Below are 23,469 nucleotides of genomic sequence, written 5' to 3' on the forward strand. Positions count from 1 at the left end.
AAGAGTTATCTTTATTTTGGAAGTCTCTAGATATTTCAGAGATTTTACATAAACACACAGTAGTTAGTAAATTCAATGAATGAATCAGGAATTCTACAAGAAAACTATTCTTACCCACAAAAAATAGATTTTTGTAATTCTCCAACATCACATCCACATACAATGCCCTCTGAGCACAGTCAAGGTATTCCCATTCGTCCTGTGAGAAATCCACAGCCACGTCCTTGAATGTTAACAGACACTGTAATGAAAAAATGCCTGTTTACCACGTTCTGCTGGACACAAGTATTTTCCTAGGTAGAAAAGACCTAAATAATAAGAAGAAATTTATGATGATTCATGGCAAATGTATCAAGACAAACATCTTCTATGAATTTTGAAGAACTATGTCAGAAGTTAAGCATTGCTGCTCTGATACATAGACAATGTATAGAATGAAATACTATATTCCTTACATTCATAATGTTACTCCCCTACAGGAATTTTCTGATGTTTTCTACAACCTAAGCTGCAGATGAAGGATATGCCACCATCACTTCATTTGAAATTCTGTCTGAAATTTGGATTCTCCAATTCAAAATTGTTTCCCGGCACTCACAAGGAACTACAAAACAGATTTTTAATCCCAAGTCTTCGAAATCCAATGCTCTCTTCTGAACTCTACAGGCTGGAGGGATGCACAGGACATGTACAAACATTCAAGCAAATGTGATAACATACACAAAAGAAAATTAAATTTGAATTTTAATAAAAGATGTTATCTAAAATAGTAATAGATTATATTCCAAATAACAAAGTAAATAGAAAAAACAGTATTAGACAGCATTAAAATTATCTAAATTTTTCTGAACATTGCCATATGTGATATAGATATTAACAATTTCATAAATTCCATATGGTATTTCACTATAATTACTATATGTATAAATAAATGGCATGTGTGCCATCACATTTAGATGATGCGGAATCATTTTATTTGATCTAATCAAATTTTTTAATTGAAAGAGATTATACTAATTATTCAGGTATTTTTTTAAACATTATTGCTAATGAAACTGACTGAATGGAAAATTTGAATCTTGAAATATTAACTATATTTTCTTTTCTTTCAGCCCTATTGCAGTATGTGACTTCAGTCTCAAGGGGTTGATGCTGAACTCAGGGATTCAGGGGCATCATAATGTATCATTCAGTGTACATGGAAATATACAGATGAGCATTTATATACTTCAAATAAAATACTATTATAAAGAAACATCACCATAACCCTTCAGATTTTTCCCTATGTTATACATAACTTGGGAGAGAGGGAAAACATAGGGGAATGGAACATTCCTTTTGCTAAAGAAAAAGAGAGAGAACAATATGAGAAGGACATTTATTCATGCTTGAAACTGATAACTTTTCTACAGAACCAAGGCAATACTCTCCAGAAAATTCTTAATAATATATTCTAACTTTGCACTACAAAGTTAGAGACAATAGTATTTATACTACTTATTAAAAAATGAAGCCAAAGAGAAAAAGAAAATAATCATCTATATACTGAGAACTTTCCTCATAGTTTTAGAGTTTTATTACTGTGAAGAGACACCAAGACAAAGGCAACTCTTATAAAGGACAACATTTAATTGGGTCTAGCATATAGGTTCTGAAGTTCAGTTATTATCATCATGGTGGGAACCATGGCAGAATCAAGGAAGCCATGGGATTGTGATGGTTTATATATGCTTAGGCCAGGGAGTAGCACAATTAGGAGGTGTGGCCTTGTTGGAGTAGATCTGTCATTGTGGGCTTTAAGACCCTCATCCTACCTGCCTGGAAGTGAGTATTCTGCTGACAGCCTTCAGATGAAGATGTAGAATTCTTAACTCCTCCTGCCCCATGCCCGCCTGGATGCTGCCATATTACTGACTTGGTAATAATGAACTGAACCTGTGAACCTGTAAGTCAGCTCCAATTAAATGTTGTCCTTATAAGAGTTGCCTTAGTGTCCATTCACAGCAGTAAAACCCTAACTAAGACAGTGCTGGAGGAGGTTAAGATTTCTCTATCTTCGTCTAAAGGAAGCCAGGAGTAAGCTGGTTTCAAGCAGACAGGAGAAAAATACCAAGGCCCACCCCAACAGTAACACATTTCCTCTAACAAGGCCACAACTACTCTAACAAGTCCACTTCATGGGTCAAGCATATTCAAACCATTGCAAACACTGAGACTGGACAGAATGTCTCCCAAGGCAAACAGATTTCATGTGTCAAAACACCAATGATCCCTCTGTGATATAAAAAGAGACACCAGAGTATTGCAATCTGCATCTCCTCACAAACCCATCAATATTATGGTCATAGAAAGCCACATATTCCATCCATCATCTGTGCCTCGAAAGAGCTGAAATATTTACCCTTAGGATTTAAGACCATGAGTGTATTATAATTCTACTATCCCATATACTCTATATTTCCATGGATGTCAGCATCCCTGTATTTGCAGATCCACATTGATAAAGTTATTTCTGGAAACTTGACTATTCCTGAAATGCAATTTATGTAGCACAGGGGACCATTCTTTTCCACTATTATTAAAGAACACAAGTCCATCCAATGTAGAAATTAGCCATAAATATACCGTTTGAACATCATTACATTGTTTTTCAGAATTGTAGGTCTCCAGTCCTTGGAAATTTTTGTCCTCACCGTATAACATCCAGAGAAAACATAATGGGGCAAGGCTGTGTTAGTCCTATTATAAATGAAAAATCTTTTTTTCATTTTACTTTTATTGGATTTTTTAAATTTTACATCTCAAATGTTATTCCCTTTACCAGTTTCACGGCTGTAAGCCCTCTATCCCACCCCCACCCCCCACTTCTACAAGGATGTTACCCCTCCCCAACCACCACCCTTTTCCACCCCATATTGACATTACCCCCCAAACTGGGGGTGGGGGGTCCAGCCTTGGCAGGACCAAGGGCTTCTCCTCCCATTGATGCCCAACAAGGCCATCCTCTGTTACAGATGAAGCTGGAGCCATGGGTCTGTCCATGTATAGTCTTTGGGTAGTGGTTAAGTCCCTGGAAGCTGTGGTTGGTTGGTATTGTTGTTCTTATGGGGTTGCCACTTCAGCTCCTTATATCTCTTCTCTAATTCCTTCAACGGGGACCCCATTTTCAGTTCAATGGTTTGCTGCTAGGATTTGCCTCTGTATTCGACAGACTCTGGCTGATCCTCTCAGGAGACAGCTCTATCAGACTTGTCAGCATGTACTTTTGGCTCCATCAATATTATCTAGTTTTGGTGGCTGTATATATGGGCTGTATGCCAGGTAGAGCATGCTCTGAATGGCCATTACTTCAGTCTCTGCTCCAAACATTGTCTCCATGTCTCTTCCTGTGAATATTTTTGTTCCCCCTTTTAAGGACTGAAGCATCTGCAATTTGGTCATCCTTCTTGTTGAACTTCATGTAGTCTATGTATTGTATCTTGGATAATTCGAGCTTTTGCGTTAATATCAACTTATCAGTGAATAAATACCAGGTGTGCATTTTCTGTGATTGGGTTACCTCCCTCAGGATATTTTCTAGTTCAATCCATTTGCCTATGAATTTCATGAGGTCATTGTTTTTGATAGCTGAGTAGTACTCCATTGTGTAGATACAGCATGTTTTCAGTAACCATTCCTCTGTTGAAGGGAATGTGGGTTCTTTCCAGCTTGTAGCTACTATAAATAAGGCTGCTATGAACATAATGGAGCATGTGTCCTTATTGTATGTTAGAGCATCATTTGGGTATATGTCCAGGAGAGGTATAGCTGGATCCTCAGGGAGTGCAATGTCCAATTTTCTGAGGAACCTCCAGACTGATTTCCAGGGGGGTTGTACCAGTTTGCAGTCCCACCAACAATGAAGGAGTTTTCCTCTTTCTACATATCCTCGCCTGCATCTGTTGTCACCCGAGATTTTGATCTTAGCCATTCTGACTGGTGTGAGGTAGAATCTCAGAGTTGTTTTGATTTGCATTTCCCTGATGACTAAGAATGTTGAACATTTCTTTAGGTACTTCTCAGCCATTTATTATTCCTCAGCTGAGAATTCTTTGTTTAGGTTTGTACCCCATTTTTTTAAATCCGATAATCTGGTTCTCTGGGGTCTAACTTCTTGAGTTCTTTGAATATATTGGATATTAGCCCTCTATCAGATGTAGGATTGGTAAAGATATTTTCCCAATCTGTTGGTTGCTATTTTGTCCTAATGATAGTGTCCTTTGCCTTACAGAGCTTTTAAGTTTTCTGAGGTCCCATTTGTCGATTCTTGATCTTAGAGCATAAGCCATTGGTGTTTTGTTCAGGAAATTTTCCCCAGTGCACATGTGTTTGAGGCTTTTTCTATGGGCTTGAGTGTATCTGATTATACATGGAGGGTCCTTGATCCACATGGAATTAAGGTTCTACATGGTGATAAGAATGGGTCAATTTGCATTCTTCTATATGCTGACCTCCAATTGAACCAGCACCATTTGTTGAAAACGCTCTTTTTTTCTACTGGATGATTTTAGTTCCTTTGTCAAAGAATAAGTGACCATAGGTGTATGGGTTCACATCTGGGTATTCAATTCTATTCCACTGATCTACCTCCCCGTCTCTGTACCAATATCATAGTTTTTGCTTTTTGCTTTTTGTTTTTTTAATCATTATTGCTCTGTAATCCTGCTTAAGGTCAGGATTGGTGATTCCCTGAGAAGTGCTTTTATTGCTGAGGATATTTTTCACTATCCTGGGTTTATTGTTATTTCAAATAAATTTGCAAATTGCTCTAACTCTGTGAAGAACTGAGTTGCAATTTTGATGGGGATTGCATTGAATATGTACATTGCTTTTGGCAAAATGGCCGTTTTTATTATGTTAATTCTACCAATACATGACCATGGGAGGGCTTTCCCTCTTCTGAGATCTTCAATTTTTTTCTTCAGAGACATGAAGTTCTTGTCATATAGAAATTTCACTTGCTTTCCTTAGAGTCACACCGAATATTTTATGTTACTTGTAACTACTGTAAAGGGTCTCATTTCTATAATTTCTTTCTCAGCCTGTTTATCCTTTCAATAGAGGAAGGCTACTGATTTGTTTGAGATACTTTTATATCCAGCCACTTTGCTGAAGTTGTTTTTCAGGCTTAGGAGTTCTCTGGCGGAACTTTTGGGGTCACTTAAGTATACTGTTATATCATCTGCAAATAGTGATATTTTGACTTCTTACTCTCCAATTTCTATCACTTTGACCTCCTTTTGTTGTCTGATTGCTCTGGCTAGTACTTCCAGAACTATATTGAATAAGTAGGGAGACAGATGGCAGCCTTGTCTAGTCCCTGATTTTAGGTGGGATTTCTTCAAGTTTCTCTCCATTACTTGGCTACTGCTTTGTTGTATATTGCTTTCACTATGTTAAGGTATGGACCTTGAATTCCTGATCTTTCCAAGACTTTATCATGAAGGGGTGTTGAATTCTGTCAAATGCTTTCTCAGCATCTAATGAAATGATCACGTGATTTTTTTTCTTTGAGTTTGTTTACTTAGTGGATTACATTGATGGATTTCCATATATTGAACCATCCTTGCATCCCTGGGAAGAAGCCTACTTGATCATGATGGATGATCATTTTGATGTGTTCTTGGATTTGGTTTGCAAGAATTTTATTGAGTATTTTTGCTTTGATATTCATAAGGGAAATTGGTCTGAAGTTCTTTATTTGTTGGGTCTTTGTATGATTTAGGTATAAGCACAATTGTGGCTTCATAGAAGGAACTGGGTAGTGTTCCTTCCATTTATTTTGTGGAATAGTTTGGACAGTATTGGTATTAGGTCCTCTATGACGTTCTGATATATTTCTCCACTAAAGCTACCTGGTCCTGGGCATTTTTAGGGGGGGGGGACCATTGGGAGACTTTTAATGACTCCTCTTTAGGAGTTATGGGATTGTTTAGATCGTTTATCTGATCCTGATTTAACTTTGCTACCTGGTATTTGTCTAGAAAATTGTCCAATTCCACCAGATTTTCCAGTTTTGTTGAATATAAGCTTTTGTAGTAGAATCTGATGATTCTTTGAATTTCCTAAGATTCTGTTGTTATGTTTCCCTTTTTATTTCTGATGTTGTTAATTTGGATACACACTCTGTGCCTTCTGGTTAGTTTGGCTTATGTTTTATTTATCTTGTTGGTTTTCTCAAAGAACCCGCTCCTGGTTTTGTTAATTCTTTGTTTAGTTCTTTTTGTTTTTACTTGGTGAATTTCAGCCCTGAGTTTGATTATTTCCTGCCATCTAATCTTCTTTTTTTTTCTTCCTGCTTTTAGGTGTGCTGTCAAGCTGGTAGTTTATGCTTTCTCCAATTTCTTTCTGCAGGCACTCAGAACTATGGCTGTTACTCTTAGCACTGCTTTCATTGTGTCCCATAAGTTTGCGTATGTTGTGCCTTCATTTTCATTAAATTTTAAAAATTATTTAATTTCTTTATTTTTTCCTTGACCAAGTTATCATTGAGTAGAGCACTGTTTAGCTTTCATGTATATGTCGGCTTTCTGCTGTTATTGTTGTTACTGAAGACCAGCCTTAGTCTGTGGTGATATGATAGTATGCATAGAATTATTTCTTTGCATCCTTTCGTATCTTTTGAGGCCTGTTTTTTGACTGATTATATGGTAAATTTTGGAGAAGGTATCTTGAGGTACTGAGAAAAAGGTATATCCTTTTGTTTTAGGATGAAATGTTCTGTAAACAACTATTAAATCCATTTGGTTCAGAATATGTGTTAGTTTCTCTATGTCTCTGTTTAGTTTCTGTTTCCATGATATGTCCATTGATGAGAGTGGGCTGTTGAAATCTACTACTATTATTGTGTGAGGTGCAACATGTTCTTTGAGCTTTTATGAATGCAGGTGCCCTTGCATTTGGAGTATAGATATTTAGGACTGAAAGTTCATCATGATGGATTTTTCCTTTGATAAATATGAAGTGTCCTTGCATATTTTTTGATAATTTTTGTTTGAAAGTCGATTTTTTTCAATATAATAATGGCCACTCCAGCTTGTTTCTTCAGAACATTTGCTTGGAAAGTTGCTTTCCAGCCTTTAACTCTGAGGTAGTGTCTGTTTTTGTGTCTGAGGTGCAAATGTACCTGTACGCTGCAAATGTATCTAGTCTATTTTCTATATCCTTTTATTGGGGAATTGTGTCCATTAATATTGAGAGATATAGTAAGTAAAAGTGATTGTTGTAATATGTTATTGTTGTTGTTAAAGGTCGAATTATATTAGTTTGTCTCTCTTCTTTTGGTTTTGTTGCAATGAGATTACTTTTTTGCTTCTTCTAGGATGTAGTTTCACCCAGTTTTTGGAGTTTTCCATTTATTATCCTTTGTAGGGCTGGATTTATAGAAAGATATTGTGTAAATTTGGTTTTGTCATGGAATATCTTGGTTTATCCATCTATATTAATTGAGAGTTTTGCTGGATACAGTACCCTGGGCTGGCATTTGTGTTCTCTCCGTGTCTATATGACATTTGCCCAGGATCTTCTGGCTTTCATAGTCTCTGGTGAGAAGTCTGGTATAATTCTGATATATCTGCCTTTATATGTTACTTGACATTTTTCCATTACTGCTTTTCATATTATTTCTTTGTTTTGTGCATTTTGTGTTTTGATCATTAAGTGCCGTGAGGAATTTCTTTTCTGGTCCAAGCTATTTGGAAATCTGTAGACTTCTTGTATCTCTTTCTTTAGGTTAGGGAAGTTTTCTTCTATAATTTTGTTGAAGATATTTACTGACCTTTTATGTTGAGTGTCTTTGCTCTCTTCTATACCTATTATCCTTAGGTTTGATTTTCTCATTGTTTCCTGGATTTCCTGGATGTGGTGGGTTAGAAGCTTTTTATGTTTTGCATTTTCTTTGATGCTTGTGTAGATGTTTTCTATGGTATCTTCTGCGCCTTAGATTCTCGATTTTTCTCTTATATTCTGTTGGTGATGCTTGCATCTATGCCTTCTAATCTCTTCCTTAGGTTTTCTATATCCAGGGTTGTCTCCCTTTGTGCTCTCTTTATTGTTTCTATTTCCATTTTTAAATCATGGATGGTTTTGCTCAATTACTTCACCTGTATGGTTGTGTTTTCCTGTAATTCTTTAAAGGATTTTTGTGTTTCCTCTTTAAGTGCTTCTATTTGTTTACCTGTGTTGTTCTGTATTTCTTTAAGGGAGTTCTTTTTGTACTTCTTAAAGTCCTCTATCATCATTCTTAAGTGTGATTTTAAATCCAAATCTTGCTTTTCCCATGTGTTGGGGTATCCAGTAATTGCTTTGGTGGGAAAACTGGATTCTGATGATGCTAAGTGGCCTTGGTTTCTGTGGCTTATGTTCCTGCCCTTGCCTCTTGCCATCAGTTTGTCTCTGGTGTAAGCGTGCCTTGGTGTCTCTGGACAGATGGCACTAGGCAGTTTCCTCTTGGGTCAGGAATGTGGGCAGAAGTAGTTGTCTCTTCTGAGCTCTCAGGATTGTCCACACTTCTGAGAGCTCTCTCCCGATGGGATTTTAAGTGAAAGGCCTAAAGAGTTAATTTTGTTTATTGGCGAAGAACAAGATAAATCACAGAAAACACTTCAGATAACATTATCATAGGTAGAGGACAAATGTCTTGAGCAGATCAAATAATAAAAAGAATTTTGAAAGAAATGTAGACAGGACACTGACCTGGGGAGTATTTACCAGAGAAGAATTCATTCTTCTTGCTGTTTTCCAAGTTTCTGTCTCAGCAGTATAGACTGAAATTCAAATGGAAAATTTTTACAAATGTTGCAAATTAAAAGCAAAAAATTAAGGTTTTTAACTTTAAGGAGCCTAACCTCTGGCTGATCCCGCCCACAGCCACTGCTCCCAAACCCTTTTTGGGAGAGAAGAATCACCGACGACAGGTGGGCACTTGAGACTGGAGAGCAGGAGAGACCACCTATACTCCACCACTGCTCACATCCCTGGCCCAAGAGGAAACTGTATACGGCCTTGGAGAAGCGGGAGATAGGGGCCCTGGAGTGGCAGGTCCCCTGCAGTCCAGACACCACCTGGATTGAAGGGATGCAGTCAACAGCTCCCTGAACCCAAATACTGTGGGAGGGAGAGCTAAACCTTCAGAGGGGCAGACACGCCTGGGAAGCAAGAAGAGACTACACTCTGCCCACATTTCTGACTCCAGAGGAAAACACCTAATGCCATCTGGGACACCTGTGTATGGGGGCTCCCGGAAAAGGCAGTGCACGCCCTCCTGGTTGCTGCCCTCATCAAGAGCTCAAAAGCAGCCCCCCATGAGCAACTTCAGTCGCAGGACCACAGGTAAGACCAACTTTTCTGCTCCAAGCAACCTGCCTGGTAGACTCAGGACACAGGCCCACAGGAACAGCTGAAGACCAGTAGACAGGAAAAACTACACATCTAAAAACAGAACACTCTGTTCCCATAACTGGCTGAAAGAAAAGAGGAAAAAAGGTCTACAGCACTCCTGACACATAGGCCTATAGGACGGTCTAGCCACTGTCAGAAATAGCAGAACAAAGTAACACCAGAGACAACCTGATGGCAAAGGCAAGCACAGGAACCCAAGCAACAGAAACCAAGACTACATGGCATCATCGGAGCCCAATTCTCCCACCAAAGCAAATACTGAATATCCAAACACAGCAGAAAAGCAAGATCTAGATTTAAAATCACATTTGATCATGATGATGGAGGACTTCAAGAAAGACATGAAGAACTCCCTTAGAGAAAAGCAGGAAAACATAAACAAAAAAGAGGAATCACAAAAAATCCCTGAAAGAATTCCAGGAAAACACAATCAATTTAAGAAATTAAAAATGGAAATAGAAGCAATCAAGAAGGAACACAGGGAAACAACCCTGGATATAGAAAAACAAAGGAAGAGGCAAGGAGCCATAGATACAAGCATCACCAACAGAAAACAAGAGATAGAAGAAAGAATATCAGGAGCAGAAGATACCATAGAAAACATCTACACAAGCATCAAAGAAAATGCAAAACGTAAAAAGCTTCTAACCCACCACATCCAGGAAATCTAGGAAACAATGAGAAAATCAAACCTAAGGATAATAGGTATAGAAGAGAGCAAAGACACCCACTTAAAGGATCAATAAATATCTTCAACAAAATTATAGAAGAAAACTTCCCTAACCTAAAGAAAGAGATGATCATACACATACAAGAAGTCTACAGATTTCCAAATAGCTTGGACCAGAAAAGAAATTCCTCACAGCACCTAATAATCAAAACACAAAATGCACAAAACAAAGAAATAATATGAAAAGCAGTAATGGAAAAATGTCAAGTAACATATAAAGGCAGACCTATCAGAATCACACCAGACTTCTCGCCAGAGACTATGAAAGCCAGAAGATCCTGGACAGATATCATACAAACCCTATGAGAACACAAATGCCAGCACCAGGTTACTATATCCTGCAAAACTCTGAATGAACACATATGGAGAAACCAAGATATTCTATGACAAAACCAATTTATACAATATCTTCCTACAAATCCAACCCTACAAAGGATAATAAATGGTAAAGCCCAACATAAGGAGGCAAGCTACACCCTAGAAAAAGCAAGAAACTAATCGTCTTGGCAACAAAACAAAGAGAAGAAAAGCCCACAAACATAACCTCACATCCAAATACGAATATAACAGGAAGCAATAATCACAATTCCTTAATATCTCTCAACATCAATGGTCTCAACTCCCCAATAAAAAGACATAGATTAATAAACTGGATATACAATGAGGACCTTGCATTCTGTTGCCTACAGGAAACACACCTCAGAGACAAAGACAGATACTACCTCAGAGTGAAAGGCTGGAAAACAACTTTCCAAGCAAATGGTCGGAGAAGCAAGCTGGAGTAGCCATTCTAATATCGAATAAAGTCGATTTTCAACTAAAAGTCATCAAAAAAGATAAGGAATGACACTTCATATTCATGAAAGGAAAAATCCACTAAGATGAACTCATAAACCTAAATATCTATGCTCCACAGTAAAAGTGCACCTACATACATAAAAGAAACCTTACAAAAGCTCAAAACACACATTGCACCTCACACAATGATACTAGGAGATTTCAACACCCCACTCTCATCAATGGACAGATCATGGAAACAGAAATTAAACAGAGACATAGACAGACTAAGAGAAGTCATGAACCAAATGGACTTAACAAATATTTATAGAACATTCTATCCTAAAACAAAAGGATATACATTCTTCTCAGCACCTCATCGTACTTTCTCCAAAATTGACCATATAGCTAGTCATAAAACAGGCCTCAATAGATACAGAAAGGTAGAAATAATCCCATGTGTCTTATTAGACCACCAAGGGCTAAAGCTGGTCTTCAATAACAATAAGGAAAGAACGCTGACATATACATGGAAGTTGAACAATGCTCTACTCAATGATAACCTGGTCAAGAAATAAATAAAGAAATTAAAGACTACTTAGAATTTAATGAAAATGAACTTACAACCTATCCAAACTTATGGGACACAATGAAAGCTGTGCTAAGGGGAAAACTCATAGCTCTGAGTGCCTGCAGAAAGAAACAGGAGAGAGCATATATCACCAGCTTGACAGCACACCTAAAATCTCTAGAACAAAAAGAAGCAAATACACCCAGGAGGAGTAGAAGGCAGGAAATAATCAAACTCAGACCTGAAATCAACCAAGTAGTAACAAAAAGGACCATAGAAAGAATCAACAGAACCAAAAATTGGTTGTTTGAGAAAATCAACAAGATAGATAAACCCTTAGCCAGATTAATGAGAGGACACAGAGAGTGTGTCCAAATTAACAAAATCAGAAATGAAAAGGGAGATATAACCACAGAATCACAGAAAATTCAAAAAATCATCAGATCCTACTACAAAAGCCTATATTCAAAAAAACCTGAAAATCTCCAGGAAATTGACACTTTCATAGACAGATATGAAGTTAAATCAGGAACAGATAAACCATTTAAACAACCCCATATCTCCTAAAGAAATAGAATCATTCATTAAAGGTCTCTCAACCAAAAAGAGCCCAGGTCCAGATGGTTTCAGTGCAGAATTCTATCAGACCTTCATAGAAGACATCATACCAATACTGTCCAAACTTTTCCACAAAATTGAAAGGGATGGAGCACTACCAAATTCCTTCTATGAAGTCATAATTACTCTTATACCTAAACCACACAAAGACCCAAAAAAGAAAGAGAACTTCAGACCAATTTCCCTTATGAATATCGACGCAAAAATACTCAATAAAATTCTTGCAAATGGAATCCAAAAGCACATCAAAACAATAATCCGCCATGATCAAGTAGGCTTCATCCCAGGCATGTAGGAATGGTTTAATATACGGAAAACCATCAACATAATCCATTATATAAACAAACTGAAAGAACAAAACCACATGATCATTTCATTAGATGCTGAGAAAGCATTTGACAAAATTCAACACCCTTTCATGATAAAAGTCATGGAAAGAATAGGAATTCATGGCCCATACCGAAACATAGTAAAAGCCATATATAGCAAACTAGTAGCTAACATTAAACTAAATGGAGAGAAACTTGAAGCAATCCCACTAAAATCAAGGATTAGACAAGGCTGCCTACTCTATCCCTACTTATTCAATACAGTGCTTGAAGTTCTAGCCAGAGCCACCAGACAACAAAAGGAGATCAAGGGGATACAGATGGGAAAAGAAGAAGTCAAAATATCACAATTTGCAGATGATATGATAGTATATTTAAGCCAAAAGTTCTACCAGAGAACTACTAAACTGATAAACAACTTCAGAAAAGTGGCTGGGTATAAAATTAATTCAAGTAAATCAGTAGCCTTCCTCTACACAAAAGATAAACAAGCTGAGAAAAAAATTAGGGAAAGGACACCCTTCATAATAGTCCCAAATAATATAAAATACCTCAGTGTGAGTTTAACCAAGCAAGTAAAAGGTCTGTACAATAAGAACTTCAAGCCTCTGAAGAAAGAAACTGAAGAAGATCTCAGTAGATGGAAAGATCTCCCATGCTCATGGATTGGCAGGATTAATATAGTAAAAATGGCCATTTTGCCAAAAGCGATCTACAGAGTCAATGCAATCCCTATCACAATACCACTCCAATTCTTCAGAGTTAGACAGAACAATTTGCAAATTCATCTGGAATAAAAAAAAAAACCCAGGATAGCTAAAACTATCCTCAACAATAAAAGGACTTCTGGGGAAATCACTATCCCTGAACTCAAGCAGTATTACAGAGCAATAGTGATAAAAACTGCATGGTATTGGTATAGAGACAGACAGACAGACCAGTGGAATAAAATTGAAGATGCAGAAATGAACTCACACACCTATGGTCACTTGATATTTGACAAAGGAGCCAAAACCACCCAATGGAAAAAAAGATAGCATTTTCAGCAAATGGTGCTGGTTCAACTGGAGATCAACATGTAGAAGAATGCAGATTGATCTGTGCTTATCACCCTGTACAAAGCTTAAGTCCAAGTGGATCAAGGACCTCCACATCAAACCAGATACACTCAAATTAATAGAAGAAAAAGTGGGGAGGCATCTCGAACACATTGTCACCGGTGAAAATTTCCTGAACAAAACACCAATGGCTTATGCTGTAAGATCAAGAATCGACAATTGGGATCTCATAAAACTGCAAATTCTCGTAAGACAAAGGACACTATTGTTTGGACAATATGGCAACCAACAGATTGGGAAAAGATCTTTACCAATCCTACAACAGATAGAGGGCTTATATCCAAAATATACAAAGAACTCAAGAAGTTAGACTGCAGGGAGACAAATAACTCTATTAAAAAATGGTGTTCAGAACTAAACAAAGAATTCACAGCTGAGGAATGCCGAATGGCTGAGAAACACCTAAAGAAATGTTCAATATCTTTGGTCATAAGGGAAATGCAAATAAAAACAACCCTGAGATTTCACCTCACACCAGTGAGAATGGCTAAGTTCAAAACCTCAGGTGAAAGTAGATGTTGGAGAAGATGTGGAGAAAGAAGAACACTCCTCCATTGTTGGTGGCATTGCAAACTGGTACAACCATTCTGGAAATCAGTCTGGAGGTTCCTTAGAAAATTGGACATTGAACTACCTGAGGACCCAGCTATACCTCTCTTGGGCATATACCGAAAAGATGCCTGAACATATAACAAAGACACATGCTCCACTATGTTCATAGCAGCCTTATTTATAATAGCCAGAAGCTGGAAAGAACCCAGATGCCCTTCCACAGAGGAATGGATACAGAAAATGTGGTACATCTACACAATGGAATACTACTTAGCTATCAAAAACAATGACTCTATGAAATTCATAGGCAAATGGATGGAACAGGAAAATATCATCCTGAGTGAAGTAACCCAATCACAGAAAAACACACATGGTATGCACTCATTGATAAGTGGCTATTAGCCCAAATGCTTGAATTACCCTAGATGCACAGAACACATGAAAAAAAAATTAAGAGGGGTTACCAAAATGCGAATGCTTCACTCCTTCTTTAAAAGGGGAACAAGAATACCCTTCGGAGGGTATACGGAGGCAAAGTTTAGAAGAGAGGCAGAAGGAACACCCATTCAGAGCCTGCCCCACATGTGGCCCATACATATACAGCCACCCAATTAGATAAGATGGATGAAGCAAAGAAGTGCAGGCCGACAGGACCTGGATGTAGATCTCTCCTGAGAGACACACCCAGAATTCAGCAAATACATAGGCGAATGCCAGCAGCAAACCACTGAACAGAGAACCAACCCCTGTTGAAGGAATCAGAGAAAGGACTGGAAGAGCTTGAAGGGGCTTGAGACCCCATATGAACAATAATGCCAACCAACCACAGCTTCCAGGGACTAAGCCACTACCCAAATACATGGACTGACCCTGGACTCGATGACCTCATAGGGCAGCAATGAATAGCCCAATAAGAGCACCAGTGGAAGGGGTTCTTGGTCCTGCCAAGACTGAACCCCAGTGACCGTGGATTGTTGGGGAGGTGGTAATGGGGGAGGATGGAGGGAACACCAATATAGAAGGAGTGGGGGAGGGGTTAGGGGGATGTTGGCCTGGAAACCGGGAAAGGGAATAACAATCAAAATGTAAGTAAGAAATACTCAAGTTAATAAAGATAAAAAAAAAGCAAAAATTAATAAAACTCTGTTATGGACAATACTAAACCACATAAAATGACACAAAAATTAAAATGATACGAGAACACTTATCAAAATTCCTACAGACAGGAGAGCATGGAATAACATTTAATGCGGCAAAGAAAATGACTACAATCTCAGGGCTTTTTCAAGCCTTAGCAGTCAAGAGCCACAACAGAGCAAATGTATACCTGCTGCAAAACACTACTATTCACGATTATTACTGGCAATTTATTCAAGATCCAGCCTCAGGGACACATGGCTCGTGGGTACTAAGATGGATGTCTAGCATTAAATGGAGTTTGATTAGCCATCACACTAGAATACAGTATCTGACCCATTATTCAAATTTCATTTCATTCTACCTGGAAGATACAGTACATCTATTTTTCCATGTGTTTTTTGTTGTTGTCGAGTACAGAGATTCTATATGCCAAGCACCATGTTTTGCTGAAAGTGATTGTCATCAGATCTAGTTTCAGCCATTATCATCATCATCTAAGAGAGCTTTACATTGTTCCTAAAGTATATGTGTCTTTCCAATTTACTTTTCCTTTCAATGTTGAAATCTTTTCTAAGTCTCCTTTGTGTAAGAATATTGATCACTTGAAATCTACATGAATATATTTGTAAGTAGAATACTACAATTCAGGACACACATGTCTTTAAATGGAATATCCAGAAGCTAAATCTTCTAAGATGGTTAATCTCTATCTTTTTAATGCTATGATCTTTTAATACACTACCAGGAACTCATATTTTAATGTGGTAGACACATCTGTAGATTGCTACGAGAGCAGTGTATAAGTTACTAATACCATCAGAAATATGTGTTTATGGTAGTCTTAGGTGATTCTTCTAAAAGGGTCAATTTGCCCCTAGGGCTCATAACCCACAGGCTGAAAACAACTGTACTAGGCAATGTCAAACCAAAATCTGCAGGTATAGCAGAAACTCTGTGATGGGTGCCATGTATAAGAGAATGTCCATAGAGATAAAGGGAATCTTTACAAGTCATGCCCTTAAGGGAAAGATTTACTCATTATGTCAGATCCATCAAAATCCTATTACTTTTGGAAACATCGTCCTGGACATGCATATATGTCTTGGCATATTGTTACAGCCTGTTCTCAGGTTCCCAAATTTAGTAATGACTCAAATGAGAGTCCTTAGTTCCTCACTGTTATGCATTTCCTCTATGATGATAACCCATATAGTTGCACATAAAAATAGGAATATGTGACATAGGACTACTCTCATATATACTTATACATATATATTCACACTCAGGCATACATATTTATACATACATACATATAGACTTAGATATGTCTCAAAGATAAGGACTGATTCTGAATGTTAAAATACTATTACTACACAAAGTTGTCATGACCATGATATTAGCATATATGCAACTCTTTCAATGTATTATAATGACCTTATATTTCTCTCATATTAAATAGTTCTCCAGATATTTAACAGACACTTATATGGTTTCATTCTATGCCACTGTCTATATAGTTTAGGGTGGGAAACACAAGAAGGATGACATGCTGTAAAAAAGGTATACAAAATTACTGAGAATTAAAAAGGGAAATCTAGTTTCTTATAAACAAGTGAAAATAAACTTTTTATGTCATAAAACTAGGCCACAGAAGTGCTGACACAGTGTTTCCAGTAAAAAAGTCTGAGGACTGGACAGACTCAGTAATAAATTCTTTAATTCTTTTAGAAAAAACTATAATAATCTTGAAGAAAATATTGCAGAATAAAGAATGAAGAGGAATGTTATATATTCATCACAAAAAGCTGATTTTCCTTGATACAGAAAGCAGATAAGCAAAACCAAAAACAACAAAAACAAAAAACAAACAAATCATAGACTAGCTGCAAGGGTGTATACTGACCAAGAGATTCTTTCTAATGGATGCAGAAAGAGAACTAAAGTTGACTTCATGCCAAGGATACAAGACTGTTTCAACACACACAAACCAAATAATTCAAAGCACACAATATGTAATAATTGACAGAAGACACAAAACCATGCCAACATATCCATACAAGGCCTTGGGCAAATTATCACATTAGCTCACTATGAAAGCACTGAAGAATATCAGAGTATCGATCCATGTATGTTTTCCCAACACCACAGCACTCAGGTGCTGGGCTTTGGGGAAGTGCTGAGACACTGCTCTGGGGGTGGGAAGACACAGTCTAAGATGGGGAACTGAAGTTAGGGTTCACTGACTTCTGGGCCTCTAGTTGCTACTGGAGAACTGCACAAAAATGTTGGGAACAATATGTTGGGGTCCACAGGCCCCCGAAGAGGTTCAGACCAGGGCTCCCAAACTCCTGGACATCTAGGCCTCACTGAGTTGGGAGGAGTTGGGAGCAGAGTTAGGGGCCTGCAGGCTGAGGAGTGTCTAGCCCGAGGCTGGGAGTAAATGGAATTCTGGCTTAGCTCACTGGTGACTGTACCAGCCTCTCAGGGTGGACTAGAGATTCAATACCTTTTGCAGGAAGGAATGTCTAGGAAGAAAGGCTTATGGGCTAAACCCTCAAGGCCTCTAGGTATGTCATTACCATGGAGAATTCTGGTTTGGGCTAGATAGCCAACATAGGGAGGGAACAGGGAGGCGCCCACCATCTCTCAGGTGGGTACATAAATACTGGAGTCTCAGACCCGCTCTACCTTACCAAGCTTCCTTGCACAGTTCATTATCCCACAAAAGAGCAGAAGAAACATACCACAGAATAATCAAGATGGCAGCCAAAATCCTAACCCTGTCTTTACAAAATCTGACAATAGTTATCATCATTCTATTATACTCAGAATAAAATCAAGGATGTGCAATTGCTCCATAATAACTCGTAACAGTGCATACTTGCTTACAAAGAGCAAGCAAGACCTACAACATTTTCAATGTGACAAATAAGAGAACAAGGAAAGCATTTTTTCCCCCAAATTATGTAATTTGGGAAACATAATTGTAGGATGATGTCACAGGTGAGGCAGGCACAAGATGGAAGGAGACCTGTCATTGGACGAGAAGGAAGGATGGGCGGGAGAAAACTTTGAAGGAAGGGGAGGAGACTGGAACAGAGAGAGGAAGAGACAGGAGGGAGAGGGAGAAAAAGCTGTGGCAGGACAATACGACAGGTGACGTTAAAAGATTTTTTTTGTGTATTTCCAGGTTGTTATCAATGTTCCTAAGGGATGGATGGTATCAGGCTTTATGTAAGTGGAAAATTATATCTTATCAATTGGATTTAAGATTATTGTGTTGTGTATTCTTTTATGTGACAGTTTGAGTGTATGAAAATTTTACAACACATAATTCTTCAATTCAAAACCTACAAACATTCCACAAGAAAGCTCCAATATACCATCAGTATAGTTCAGTAGAATACTGACAGCAAACACAAATCAGCAGTTATTGCACAACTTAGAAGAGACAGCCTGGCCTCAGGTGAATTGGCATGAATCAGCAGGAGGGATTAGGACCAGTAGGGACAACAGGAATTCCTTGCCTGACTCTCAGCAAAGATGCAGAGTTAGCTCAACAAGCAAGCCCCTCTCCAGACTGCAAAATACAATCCAACATAACTGACTTTTCAAAGAACCCTTAAGTTTCTATTTCAGGATTGAGTTATGGAAATACATACTGTCCCATACATGGTAGTTGGAATTGAATAGTTGGCTACCCACTGCAAACCTCAACCATACATGAAATGTAAGGGGAATAAATGGGATGAAAATGTAACAAGTGATGGGACAAGAGGATCAAGAGAAGTCTTCCCCAGGGTCTCCATGTGGCATTGTGGGGAGGATTCACAGAAACATGAGACTAATGCCCACATCCTCCTCTTCTGTTCAGAATCATGTGGCTGCCTAGGTCACATATGCACTGAAATGAGTATGACAGAATATCACTCAATGTGTTTGGTTTCAGTGCACTTGTCATATGTAGAATGGAAAAGTTTGTTGAGTTTGACTAAGGACACAATTAACACAGAGCCATTATTCCAACTTATTTTACTAATGCAGATGATGGATGACAGCATTTTATTATAATATAAATTATTCCACAATTAGGGTTGATCCTCATAAAAGTTATTGCTATGTACCTAACTATATCATCAAATGATAAATCTTTTGCTACATTACAATGAGCATGGAATGTGTGCCACTCTGGGCTCCATTTATACAAACAACTTTTTATTATACACAGGGATAGTTCCTAATAATTCCAATTTTGACTTAAGGTGTAAGCTGTCCTGTCATGTATCCAGTCTCCATGACCAGAGAGCTATGTGATCAACATGAATGCATTTCACAAAAACAACTTTCCAAATACACGAAACAATTAATGACAAAATTGTAGGCAGCAGATAGATGGTGATATGGCAAAGCTTCAATGTCCACCATTGAGAAAGATGACCATGAAGAGCACAGTAAACCAATAATGCCTAACAGGCCTCCAGAAAATTATACACACAACTGAGAAGATGCTCAGTCTACTCCAACTTCAACCACCATACTTCACTGTGACCATATCTTAGAAATAGAACAAGTCCACAAACCTAGTAAAATCAGTGTTTAAAAAGTATCTTCTCTAAGAACTCCATTTTCCTCGAATGCTTACATCAACAGTAGATAGAGAACAGAAAAACACAAAAGACACGTGAATATTGACTAACTACTAGCATGTGAAAAAACATAAAAACATGCTTGTGTTTTATAAAGAATTCTAAGTAACTTGTACCTAGATCTTATAAGCACGTTTTGTATACATAGAGAATATCTTCCTTAAATTCATAAAATTGTAAGAAACTACAAGCCTATAAAAATTACAAGGGAGAAAACCCAGAGCTGATTAGAAAATACATAAAAAATGAAGCTACAGAAACCATACACTGATAAGACAAAGACACATAAGGGGGCTTATCAAGCTAAGGCAATATAGATGCAGTTTTATAGTATTCACAAACATTATGTAAATCTTATCAAAATACTACTGGCATTATTTTTAGAAAATGGAGAATTTAACCCTAAAAACCATAGATCTGGCACTTCCGGTTTCTAGCTGGGACTCGAACCTCCCTGATCCCTGCACACAGCTCACTGCTCCCAAACCCCGTGGGAGAGAGAGCTCACCACCCAGACAGGTGGATACTCCTGAGACTGCAGGGCAGGAGAGAGTACCAGTACTGCCAAACCTTGCCCACATCCCTGACCCAAGAGGAAACTGTATAGGGCCTCTGGGAACAGGAAGATAGGGGCACTCAATGCTGTGGTCCAGACACTGCCTGGATCTGAAGGGACCGGGTCAAAGAGCTCCCTCCACCCAAATACCTTGGGAGGGAAAGCTAGACCTTCAGAGGGGCAGACATGCCTGCGAAGCCAGAGGAGACGACTTTCTCACCACATTTCTGACTCTAGAGGAAAACGGTAGTGTTATCTGGGCCCCCTGTGCACAGGGTTCCAAGAGAAGGCAGGGCAGGCCGTTCTGGTTGCTGCCCTCACAGAGAGCTAAAACCAGGCTCTGAGAACTGACTCCAGGTCCGAGACCAGAAAGAAGACCAACTTTTCTGCTCCAAGTGACCTGCCTGGTGGACTCAGGGCACATGCCTACAGGAACACCAGAAGATCAGTAGACAGGAACGACTACACGACTGAAAGCAGAACACTCTGTTCCCATACCTGGCTGGAAAAAAAAAAAAAAAAAAACACAGAAAAACAGGTCTACAGCACTCCTGACACACAGGCCTATATGACAGTCTAACCACTGTCAGAAATAGCAGAACAAGGTAACACCAGAGACAACCTGATGGCAAGAGGCAAGCACAGGAACCTAAGCAACAGAAACCAAGACTACATGGCATCATTGGAGCCCAATTCTCCCACAAAGCAAACACTGAATATACAAACACACCAGAAAAGCAAGATCTTCATTTTAAATCACATTTGATCATGATGATGGAGGACTTCAAGAAAGACATAAAAAACTCCCTTAGAGAAATGAAAGAAAACACAAATGAACAAGTAGAAGCCTATAGAGAAGAAACACAAAAAAATCACTGAAATAATTACAGAAAAACACAATCAAACAGGAGAAGGAATTAAAAATGGAAATAGAAGCAATAAAGAAAGCACAAAGGGAGACAACCCTGAATATAGAAAACATATATAGAGACAAGGAGCCTTAGATACAAGCATTACCAACAGAATGCAAGAGATAGGTGAGAGAATCTCAGGAGCAGAAGATTCCATAGAAATCATCGAAACAACGGTCAAAGGTAATGCAACATGGAAAAAGATACTGGCCGAAAATGTACAAGAACTCCAGGAAACAATGAGAAGATCAAACCTAAGGATAATAGGGATAGAAGAGAGTAAAGACTCCAAGCTCAAAATTCCAGTAAATATCTTCAACAAAATCATAGAAGAAAACTTCCCTAACCTAAAGAAAGAGATGCCCATAAACATACAAGAAGCCTAAAGAACTACAAATAGATTGGAGCAGAAAAGAAACTCCTTCCGTCACATAATAGTCAAAACACCAAACGCACAAAATAAAGAAAGAATATTAAAAGCAGTAAGGGAAAAAGGTCAAGTAACATATAAAGGCAGACCTATCAGAATCACACCAGACTTTTCGCCAGAGACTATGAAAGCCAGAAGATCCTGGACAGATGTCATACAGACCCTAAGAGAACACAAATGCCAGCCCAGGTTACGGTATCCAGAAAAACTATCAATTAACATAGATGGAGAAACCAAGATATTCCACAACAAAACCAAATTTACACAATATCTTTCTACAAATCCAGCCCTACAAAGGATAATAAATGGTAACGCCCAACAAAAGGAGGCAATCTACACCCTAGAAAAAGCAAGAAACTAATCGTTTTGCAACAAAACAAAGAGAAGACAAGAACACAAACATAATCTCACATCCAAATACGAGTATAACAGGAAGCAATAATCACTATTCCTTAATATCTCTCAACATCAATGGACTCAATTCCCCAATAAAAAGATACATATTAACAAACTGGATACCCAATGAGGACCTTGCATTCTGCTGCCTACAGGAAACACACCTCAGAGACAAACACGGACACTACCTCAGAGTAAAAGGCTGGAAAACAAATGGTCTGAAGAAGCAAGCTGGAGTAGCCAGACTAATATGGAATAAAATCGATTTTCAATCAAAAGTCATCAAAAAAGATAAGGAAGGACACTTCATATTAATCAATGGAAAAATCCACCAAGATGAACTCTCAATCCTAAATATCTATGCTCCAAATAAAAGTGCACCTACATACATAAAAGAAACCTTACTAAAGCTCAAAGTACACATTTCACTTCACACAATAATAGTAGGAGACTTCAACACCCCATTCTCATCAATGGACACATCGTGGAAACAGAAATTAAACAGAGACATAGACAGACTAAGAGAAGTCATGAACCAAATATATTTAATAGATATTTATGGAACATTCTATCCTAAAACAAAAGGATATACCTTCTTCTCACCACTTCATGGTACTTTCTCCAAAATTGACCATATAATCGGTCATAAAACAGATACAGAACATATAGAAATAGCAGATAGCCTTGCCACAACAGATACAGAAAGAGAGACATAATCCCATGCATCCTATAAGACCACCACGGGCTAAAGTTGGTCTTCAATAACAATAAGGAAAGAATGCCCACATATACATGGAAGTTGAATAATGCTCTACTCAATGATAACCTGGTCAAGGAAGAAATAAGGAAAGAAATTAAAGACTTCTTAGAATTTAATGAAAATGAAGGTACAACATACCCAAACTTATGGGACATAATGAAAGCTGTGCCAAGAAGAAACCTCATAGCTCTGAGTGCCTGCAGAAAGAAACAGGAGAGAACATATGTCACCAGCTTGACAGCACACCTAAAAGCTCTAGAACAAAAAGAAGCAAATACACCCAGGAGGAGTAGAAGGCAGGAAATAAATAAACTCAGAGCTGAAATCAACCAAGTAGAAACAAAAAGGACCATAGAAAGAATCAACAGAACCAAAAGTTGGTTCTTTGAGAAAATCAACAAGATAGATAAACCCCTATCCAGACTAACGAGAGGACACAGAGAGTGTGTCCAAATGAACAAAATCAGAAATGAAAAGGGAGACATAACTACAGAATC

At 38.1% G+C, this 23,469-nt stretch overlaps 1 protein-coding gene across 1 annotated transcript in view; it reads right to left on the minus strand.

Annotated features, from left to right (window-relative positions):
- Window positions 1–23,469, minus strand: part of LOC116892795 (zinc finger protein 501-like) — a 35,331-nt gene that overhangs the window by 3,342 nt on the left and 8,520 nt on the right. Inside the window, exons 2-3 of the mRNA XM_032894668.1 lie at window positions 8,734–8,804; window positions 115–241 (exon numbers count right to left, since the gene is read on the minus strand). Coding sequence (XP_032750559.1) covers window positions 115–241; window positions 8,734–8,763 — 157 coding nt within the window. The 5' untranslated portion in view covers window positions 8,764–8,804. The remainder of the gene's footprint in view (window positions 1–114; window positions 242–8,733; window positions 8,805–23,469) is intronic.

The sequence above is a fragment of the Rattus rattus genome, chromosome 2, assembly GCF_011064425.1.
Source record: "Rattus rattus isolate New Zealand chromosome 2, Rrattus_CSIRO_v1, whole genome shotgun sequence".
NCBI lineage: Eukaryota > Metazoa > Chordata > Mammalia > Rodentia > Muridae > Rattus > Rattus rattus.